Below are 10,373 nucleotides of genomic sequence, written 5' to 3' on the forward strand. Positions count from 1 at the left end.
AGAACAAGATGGATGTTATGTCGTGGTCGACACGCGGTGGTCTGGGTGTGAGCCCAGAATGGTGAACTCGCGAGGTACTACGTATGTAAGTGGATGATGTAAGGTTGGAGAAACAAAGGCGTTGCGGCAAATTCAAACATGAGCAAGAGGGAAAAACGAGGAGAAAAAAAAGGTGAAGCCAGATCGCGACTCCTGTACATGCAGTAATATGATGACTTGGTTTGCATATGTGTATAGCTGGAATAGAATGACGGCACCCGTCATGACGTGGGTGGACCGTGTTGCGATAGGAGATCAAGAACTTGTCCGCTGCTTCCTGACAAGGCATCGCATCGGGTAACGCCTTCACTATCGGCGTCGCCGACGAATGGCGCGGGCGTGGCTACTATAGCCTGACGAACAATGCTCTAGACCAGTTCTGACACCATGTAAGAACAATGCTCTAGACCAGTTCTGACACCATGTAAGAACAATGCTCTAGACCAGTTCTGACACCATGTAAGAACAATGCTCTAGACCAGTTCTGACACCATGTAAGAACAATGCTCTAGACCAGTTCTGACACCATGTAAGAACAATGCTCTAGACCAGTTCTGACACCATGTAAGAACAATGCTCTAGACCAGTTCTGACACCATGTAAGAACAATGCTCTAGACCAGTTCTGACACCATGTAAGAACAATGCTCTAGACCAGTTCTGACACCATGTAAGAACAATGCTCTAGACCAGTTCTGACACCATGTAAGAACAATGCTCTAGACCAGTTCTGACACCATGTAAGAACAATGCTCTAGACCAGTTCTGACACCATGTAAGAACAATGCTCTAGACCAGTTCTGACACCATGTAAGAACAATGCTCTAGACCAGTTCTGACACCATGTAAGAACAATGCTCTAGACCAGTTCTGACACCATGTAAGAACAATGCTCTAGACCAGTTCTGACACCATGTAAGAACAATGCTCTAGACCAGTTCTGACACCATGTAAGAACAATGCTCTAGACCAGTTCTGACACCATGTAAGAACAATGCTCTAGACCAGTTCTGACACCATGTAAGAGAACCAGCTCACTCGACAATTCAAAACTCACTCTTTTCCGGACTAACCAAGAACTGAGGGGAAACCCTCGTCGTGGCCAGCTTCATCTTTTCAGAATCAAATGCACGGAGTCGTATTCGACTCCCTGCCGTGTTCAGAGTACGGTGTAGGAGGTAGAATAAAGATGTGTAGTTGAATGGCAAATAAAGTGTGTTCCTAAATGTGGATAGTGTGTAGAGGAATAGTTGTCCATTATGCATGAATAATAATAAGTAATTCGGGGACCACCATACAGAGCATGCAGAAAGAGTGTAAGTAATTATGTGATTGGAAGGCCAACGGGAATGGGAGAAGCAGTCTCTAAGACCATTCCCGTCACAACCATTTAGTCTTCTGTAGCTGTTTCTGTTGCTGTGTCGACTGTGCAAAGAATATACTCAGAGCGTAGGTCGAGTGCCTGGGTCGGGATTACTGTTTGCCAGCTGAATTCTTTGTCAAGATACATTTTCCCCTGGTCCCATTCCACCAACTCAAACACAACTACTACATGTAAATACAGGGTGTGCAGGCACACTGCACAAGAAGTCACACAGTCGCTATATTTGCTGTACGTTAGAATAATTTCTTTTACAGTAATTATCGTAATCATCTCGCTGATTTCACTGGACACAAACTAAGCTAAAGCGATTTCAACAACATGAAATCCCCAGCCAACAAAGTCATGTCAATAGAGAGGTTCCGGGGTACGATTTTCCGTGCCAAAATTCGTATGGGCGCTACGGATTTTTTCCAGGCGTGCTCCATACGATTTTTCGGCACGGAGAATCCGTGTGGACTGGCTTTCATACGAACCATGTTTCGTATGGAGATTTTGCGTCATCGGGTGCAGAAAGATTTTTCGCGTACAAATTTGGTACGAGAAACATCGATTTTTCGCGGGAAGTTTTGATTTCGGTACAAATTTTCAAAATAAAAATGCATAGCGCGGGAATGTGACGTGTTTGCGATCGTAACCTAGGCAATGACGGCAAACACATAAGTTCCGTACCCCGGAACTTTTCACTGCTCGAAAACGACGTATAAAAAATCCGTAGAGCCTCCACCTATTTTGGCACTAGTACTGGGGAAGACGAGTCACAAGTGCGATACCGCAACCATGCTGGGCTTGGGATTGGTTGAGGAAAGAGATGGTACACCGAGCGGCAAGTGCACTTGTCATGATTCGCTTGTCCATGTCTCTGCTGGCTCCTGATCTCCTGCCTCCCTTGTTCTTTCCCTGCCGCCTTTCAGATACTGGTCGGCCATTGACGACGCGCTGCGGCATGCAGCGTTCGACCGCGGTGTACGCGTTCGTGTGATGGCCAGCCACTGGAAGCACACTCGCAGTGACCTCGGTCAGTACTTGCTCTCGCTGGCGTCTCTGAACGGCATTCGAGCCAGTGAGCACAATGTCAGTGTGCAAGTTGTAAGTTAATGAATCATCTTTATCATCATCATTGTACTGTAAAATCGGTTGTGGCGACAAACGCGATTAGGCCGGCTGCAGGGACGCCGTAATGTCGCACTCGCCCCAGCACCATTCAAACAATTCCCTTTGGCAGTTCACGGCACGAACTTCAACAAAGCCCCGTGAATGCGTACCAGGGGAAGGCTAGACAGCATGTCTCTAGACATCAATAGGCATCGTATGAAAAGCCAGTCAATAGCACTAAAGAGCGAAAGCCTTTGTCACGGTTCGGTTTCACTCGCGCACCGGGCCCGAGCTGGCAGCACAAACAAACGCCGGGCGCGAGCTGGCAGCACAAACAAACACCGTACTCACACGAGACCGTTGGGCCAACGGATGGCCACAGCCATCAAAAACAGGAACAAACCCATCCACGGCTCTTTCTCTTGCTAGCTGTGCTGCTGCGTGCATCCAACTGTTTTGCAATTTCTGTAAAAGCACTGTTAGTCAGTTGGATCATGATCCTGCCTTTACATCTCTCCTACACGCACCCTCGCTCACGAGCCAATCCGTTTGCACACGCCTGTAACCCCCATTAACGTTTCTTACCTGCATGACGCTTTGTGTAAGCATCCTGATCCGGCTTTTGCCTCATTCGTAATACATTCTTTGTCTTATGGGTTCGATGTTGGGTTTGCTGGTCTCCGTACCTTCCGAGTCTCTCGTAATCTCAAATCAGCGATTGAGCACCCTGACATTGTCGATGCTGCCATCGGTCGTGAAATTGCCGCAGGTCGAATGGCCGGTCCCTACCAAGAGCCCCCCTTCCCACTTACACAGGTCTCCGGTTTGGGTGTGGTTCCCAAGAAGTCACGGTCGGTGCAAAAATGGCGCTTGATTATGCATCTGTCAGCACCACAGGGCCACTCAGTGAACGATGGTATCCCTATCGACAAATTCTCTGCACAGTACTGTTCGGTCGACGACGGTGTAAATCTCGCACGGTCCCTCGGCCGCGGCTGCCATCTGTGGAAGGTCGACCTCCAAGACGCATTTCGCATTTGTCCAGTACGGAAAGAGGACTGGGAACTATTATGCCTGTTCTGGCGCGGGCAATATTACGTAGACAAATGCCTACCCTTCGGCCTTCGCTCATCACCGTCGCTGTTTAACAAAGTCGCAGATGCCCTCCAGTGGGTCATGTCGCACAACTTCGACGTAGCTCCAGTCATCCACTACTTAGACGACTACCTTGGTGGAGCGACGGACTCTATCGGCGCGCAGCACCAGCTTGACCGTGCCCTGGTAGCCTGCCACGATTCCTGCTTCCCGGTCAATCCGAAAAAGGTGGAAGGCCATAGTACAACCCTGACATTCCTCGGTGTCATGCTGGACACAGAGCGCTTCGCAATCCGCCTCCCATCCGACAAGTTAGAAGACCTTCTCATTGCCCTCAAGGCTTGGCAACATACCCGCCCTACCGCCCGCAAGTCTGAATTGTTGTCCCTGATAGGTCACCTCAGCTTTGCCTGCAAGGCGGTCCCTGCGGGCCGCATGTTTCTGCGCCGCCTCATTGATCTCAGCACGACTGTCCCGAATCCAAATGATTACATCAGAATCACAGAAGACGCCAAAGCAGACATCCAGTGGTGGCTTGACTTCCTCCCTGCCTGGAATGGCGTCGCCTTCTTCCTGGAACCCACGTGGTCAGCCGCCGCTGATATGGACCTCTACACGGACGCATCTAGAGCCATCGGCTATGGTGCTTTCTTCGCCGGCCAGTAGCTCCAACACCGGTGGCAGAGGCACCAATCCCAGAGATCCATCGCTTGGATGGAGCTCTTTGCCATCGTGGCCGCAGCATCCACATGGGCACCGCAGCTGCATCTGAAGCGCATCTGCTTCCACTGCGGCAACCGTAGCGTATGCGACATCTGGCTCCGCTCACGCACAAAGTGCCCCGACTTAATGGCGCTTGTACGCACTTTGTTTGCTGCCCGACACAACTTTCACGTCATAGTCTCCCACATCCCTGGCACTGACAATGCGATTGCTGACTCTCTGTCTCGGTTTCAGATGGCCCGATTTCGCCGACTGGCACCCACAGCAGAAGAAACGCCATCTCCGGTGCCCGAGAGCACCTACTCCCTCTGATGTTGGAGGGTCAGGCCTACCAGTGGCTAGGCCTGTCAGCGTCCACACGTGCCACATACGCGACAGCCTGGAAACGACTGCACCAATTCTGCAACCTAGTCGGCACCAAGGTGATTACAGACACCATCATGCTGGCGTTTGTAGCCTACCTGGCGCGTCAACATGCTGCGTCAACCGTCCGCTTGTACGTGTCGGCGGTCCGGGCAATTGCCAAAGAAAACGGCAAAGATCTCTCTTCGCGAAGAGTGGACCTCGCAGTTCAAGGAGTGGCACGTGCACAGGCCAACCGAACTAAAAACGCCAGTAAGCCAATCCTCCTGCCCCACATGGCAGCTATGCGCAATGCCCTGATACGGTCTAACCTCAACGCTACCAACCGAGCCATGGTATGGGCAGCTATTTGCCTGGGCTTCTTTGCCTGTCTCCGGGCAAGTGAGTACACTTCCACAACCGCCACAGCCATGTCAGACGGTGGCCTCCGAACAGAAGACCTCTCCGTCACGCCGCAGGCAATACAGGTCACAATCAAGAAGTCCAAGACCGACCAACTCGGCAAGGGTCACTCCGTCCGGCTCACAACCACCAACTCAACGGTTTGCCCGGTCAGAGCCATGCATACCTATCTCTCCAGACGCGCCAACCTGCCCAATAGACCACTGTTCGTTGACAGCTGTGGCAAGTTCCTAACTGCACAAAGACTCACACGTCTAATCTGTCAGCTCCTGAGCAGCGCAGGGTACCCACCGATCCAGTATTCACTGCACGGCCTCAGAGCCGGAGCCGCAACCACAGGAGCATTGAGCGGCTTCACCGAATCCGAGATCATGAAACTCGGCAGATGGCGAAGTGCCTGCTACAAGAACAATGTTCGCTGTGGAAAGTAACTGTTCACCGTCCGCAGGCGCGCACAGCCACACCCACATACACACGCAAGCACACACCCCCACGCATGCACACACACATGCATGCACGCGTACGCGCACCCGCAGTCTGACACCGCGCAAGCATGCATGCAGGTGCACACGCTGGTACGCCCATTCGCGGACGTATGCACTCACGTACTAGCACTGACTGTGCACGCACGCCTCTGATACTTATGATAAGTTATCTGCACCACTCAGTTGCTGTGCTATAGCTCCCACCTATGGCGTCATGCCACCCATTGCTTTTGCCGACTACATGCAATTCAAACCCTTATCAGTGTCACTAAGGGAAAACAAACATACGAATGGCGCGCATTTGAACTACGTACATGTAGCTGAAGCGCTTGAATACCACACTAAGGTCATTCGGCTGACCAACGCAGAATTTGGGGGCATTCGGCGGCTTGGTCTGATTCCTAGCTTGTTGGTAACCGGCTTGAGGTTTCCACGGTTGCTATGACAACGTGCAGTCATGCGCAGGGCCACCCAACATGCATTTGGGGGCCCAGGAAAGACAGAAACGCGTTGCTAGGCAACAGCAAAAGCGCTCGGCGAGTATCACGCTACTCATGCAGCGCGCACGTTGGCTTAGGGTATCACGCTACCCTTGCGCTGCGGGGTACCACATTGCCCCTCGCTGGAATCAGACTCGCGCCCCGGATACCTTGCGCTGGCCTCCTGACGGCCAAACTCAACCAACTTGTGCGCTGTCACTGGGGTTGTGCATGTATTAGCAACACAATGTGGCCCAGGTCGGCAGACTTTCAATTAGCCAAGCGAGCTACTCAGGCCAGGGTGCATGATCACTATTCGCAGCACTTATCGTCCATGCAGCAGTCGGGTTAATCACAATCATCAGCAGCAGCAGTAGCAGCAGATATATTGACCAGGGATGAATTTATCCTGTATCTTATCGCAGTTTGCGATGCAAAATCGATCTACTGCTACTCAAGAGTCACCGTGACTAGCAGGAAATTGCGATACATACAAGCTGTCCATGCCTAGCCTGCGCTGTCAAGTAACATGCATACAGTGCAGTGTATGTGGCGCAGGTACTCTCAATCTGCGTGCACTTGTAGGCTTCAGTCGGGTTTTTTTTGCAAATGGGCTTTCAGGCATCACTATCAAGAAGGACAATGTGGTAAACACCCAACCTTCCAAGAATAATGCTCATCAAAATCAAACTGACTGCTACACAATTGTGATTTCGTATAGCAGAAACTGCTATGTAAAAATTTGACACTAAATTCATCCCTGTTGACACTCAGTCGCATCCATCATTGTTTCATTGTTTCATTGTTTCATTTGTTTAATTTGTTTGTTGCTATACCATGTTGAGCATTGATGTTCATACATTGCTATTCGAAGCTTGCTATAACCCGTACTGTCTTGTTTGTATTCCATTGCTGCCCAATGTGCTTCTAGCGTTTCTTTGTCGTCAACGCCAGTGAGGACCAGCAGAACATCTCGTACGCACGCGTGAACCACAACAAATACATGGTGACGGAGAACGCTGCGCACATAGGTACGTGTGCCCTTGTGGCCTTTTGTTTGCTTTGATTGTGAGTGTCCTGTCAGTTGGTGCCTTCTCTTCCCTTCCACCTGTGTTCTACTGCCTGCTTGATTGGTTGCTATAAAGTAACATTTTTATCATAATTTTCCTTCTCCAGAATGAACAGGCACCGCTACTTTCTTCCATGGACAAGTGAATTGTCCAAGCTCTCGCGGAGCCACGAAGAAAGGAAAGACATACGACATGAGAGTGTGTAGCATGCAAACAAACAGAAGAGATAGAGAGACACACAGGCAGACAGACAGAGACAGACAGAGAGACAGAGACATAGAGAGGCAGAGAGAGACAGACAGCGACAGACAGACAGACCAACGGAGACAGACAGAAACAGACAGACAGAATGTGTGGGTGTGGGGTGTGTATGCGCACATTCGTGTGTGTGTTGTACTACCTCAATGCTCATGTTATACTAGTAGACCATCTTCTTTCTGCATCCCTTGCTTTGCACCAGACACGTCAAACTGGTCCAAGGATTACTTCACTGATACGTGCGGCATCAACTTTCTCATCAACCAGACTGCGGCCATTCGAGCGGGAACACCCGCAGCAGACACCATCCAGGGTCAACTTCAGGCAGTGTTCGATCGCGACTGGAACTCACCGTATGCTCAGCAGGTAGTTGAAAGTCTCCCTACGGATATCAGATAGCACGTGGCATCACAGGTACAGCTCAATTGTGTCTACCGTTTAACGTCTTGCTTATGCTCCACAATGCTCAGGCCGCCTTCTTATGCTTCAGTGTGTTCTGTGAGAGCATTTTTTTAGATTGACGAATGGGCTGTACGTGCAGGCAATCTCTTTTCTATTCGTTTGCCGCGGCTCACCTTGAGATCACTTAGTGTGTGGTGTAGGTGTTGTGTATTTGCTTGATCCAGGCCACGCCATGCACACGCTGTGTGTAAGTATGTCCAGTGATCAGTGTGCCTGCGTGCACTGAACAGACACCGGGTAGGCACTGACCGGATACTGTGTGCAGGTGCTGCGCCACCGGCTGATTCTCTTCAGCGATAACGACTGGCATGCGTGATTGTATAGCAGTTAGGTGGCTGGCCATCTACGTTGAGACCGATCGATCTTGCACAGTAATTAAAAAGCCTTTGTGAATAATAGCAATAAAGAGAACAAATCCTGCAGTGCTATTATAAAATTGTTGTCTCCACGTCGATTATTTGCATACCTTTGTGAATACTTGGCTTATTTTTTTAACTGTCCTCAAATTTTAGCTTACATTTTTATGGCTGTGAAATTTAGGCAACACGACCCTGGCAGGCTTGGGGTGCTTTTTTTAATGATCTCATTTCTTATGCTGGTAGAAGTTTCTAATGGGAACATCATTGTTTCTTCCTATAATCCGGTGCCACACCTGCTGATTTCACTGGTCCACTGGCTCAATGCTTATGATTGTATGAACTTGATGTCTCTACAAGTACATGTAGCCGCTCTAATCTAACGCACTCGCTCAGCACTGCTGTAGCTGCAGCTTCTTGGCCCTGACACTGCTGTCTGTGCTATAAAGCCATGGATATAAATATTATAATGATTGATGCAGGCAAGTTTACTAGTATTGTACTCGTGATTCATTGCATTCCAGGTCATGTTCTGTCATTGTGGCCAGTGGCATGAATGGTGTTGGCTGTGTTGGCTGACTTGCCGCAGCAGCTCTTACAGGGTGCGGACTGCAAGTGGAAATATCCATCAATAATGTTTTGGTATCAGAAAGTGTTATAGGTTTCATGCAAGCTCGGTTTTTCTTTGCCGGGGTAGCCGGGGTAGCCGGACCGTTTTCCTTTCCTCTGGCTGCCCAGATACTACATTGTAGTGCATCTTTAATCCCAGGTTATGTCTTTAACAAAAAAGGAATTTTTTTAAAGAATTTATAACATCCCTATGCTTTTTTTTGTCTAGGTCATCAAGGCAAAAAAGCATAGCGTAGGGCCCTGAGCTTCCAAGCTCTCTCGTTTTGGATTCACTATTCAAACGGGAAAGGGACCCAGCATGCAGGGAGCTAGCCCTACACATGCCGATGTGTATGGTATGTGTAGGGCTCCCTGGTGTCCAATGACATCAGTTACTTTGCATGCATTGAAGATGATGGAGTCGGGACATTTCCTGCGCATTAATGTTTTGGCCGGACGTACACCATGGACCATGGTACACTACCGGCATCAACAGTTTTGTGTATCACTTCCATCAAGAGAACATAACTCCCATTGCCCCAAGGCAAGAGTGTGCAACTGCCTGCACAACCTCTATGCTGTGCTGCGACGGCAGAACTTCACATCACGTGACATGGTTCAAAAGGTTATGCTGGCAAACAGTGCAAAGTGACCGCAAGAGAGTTGCACCCAAAGCTGGGCTGCGTACAACCCTGTATCTATCATCAAGAGTTCATAACCCCCAAGAGTGTGCAACTCCTGATCAGTCCCTGTATGGAAGCCCGCTCGGCGGAATTCCTTCATTGCGTCATTTTTGGTGCAGTGCGATGAGTCACACCGATGAATTCTTCTAAAATTTACAGTCAAACCAGTCAAATCAGGATGCTTCCCCAGGGTAAACTGCCTAATCTGCGATTCTAGTCTGAGTCTGAGCCTCACAGCAAGAAGCAAAAGTGAAACGAAGCACACGATCCTAAAGACAAAACTATTCATTTTTTCGATGCAATGGTGACTCTTCATCGCCTTCTTCTTTCACCAGTGCAGGCAGTCTCTTCAAGAACAATTTCTTCCCCAGGCCATCGGCATATTTCCGGTGCTTTCCTCGACGTATTCTCTCAAGTTCCCGGGAGTCAACCATTTGAAATCGTCTTCGAAGGAGCATTTTTCGGCTGAGTTGCATAGCTATCAGAATGATTGTCCTCGACGGCAATGCAATATTTTTAACAGCGTCCTCACTTCTTCCTGTCGCGATGTCCATGGATTCTTGGAGAAAGAGTTTGTTTTTGAGAAAGTACGACTTGTACGTCCGAAATGGCTTGAAAAAAGCTTCGAAAAGTCGAGGCTACAGCCTTGAGTTAGGAGCGGTTCAGGGTATAGTTTCCAGAAATCGCAAAGAACCCAAATTTACCTCGGATGACAAGCTGCACATGACGTAATGTAGGAATTTCGCCGAGCGCTGGGTCTATGCCCGTTGCACACTCTTGGGGGTTATGAACTCTTGCTATCATGCACAGAGTGCAAATAATGTGTACGGGTTCATCACGTGATGTGAAGTTCTGCCGTCGCAGACCCCGGGCT

General features: G+C 49.5%; 1 protein-coding gene across 1 annotated transcript in view; it reads left to right on the top strand.

Moving 5' to 3' along the window:
* Positions 1 to 7,788, top strand: part of LOC135804530 (5'-3' exonuclease PLD3-like) — a 15,212-nt gene extending 7,424 nt beyond the window's left edge. The window contains exons 7-9 of the mRNA XM_065318419.1: positions 2,334 to 2,508; positions 6,993 to 7,092; positions 7,592 to 7,788. Coding sequence (XP_065174491.1) covers positions 2,334 to 2,508; positions 6,993 to 7,092; positions 7,592 to 7,788 — 472 coding nt within the window. The remainder of the gene's footprint in view (positions 1 to 2,333; positions 2,509 to 6,992; positions 7,093 to 7,591) is intronic.
* Positions 7,789 to 10,373: the final 2,585 nt, after the last annotated feature.

Source organism: Sycon ciliatum, chromosome 1 (assembly GCF_964019385.1).
Source record: "Sycon ciliatum chromosome 1, ocSycCili1.1, whole genome shotgun sequence".
In the NCBI taxonomy this organism is placed as follows: Eukaryota; Metazoa; Porifera; class Calcarea; order Leucosolenida; family Sycettidae; genus Sycon; species Sycon ciliatum.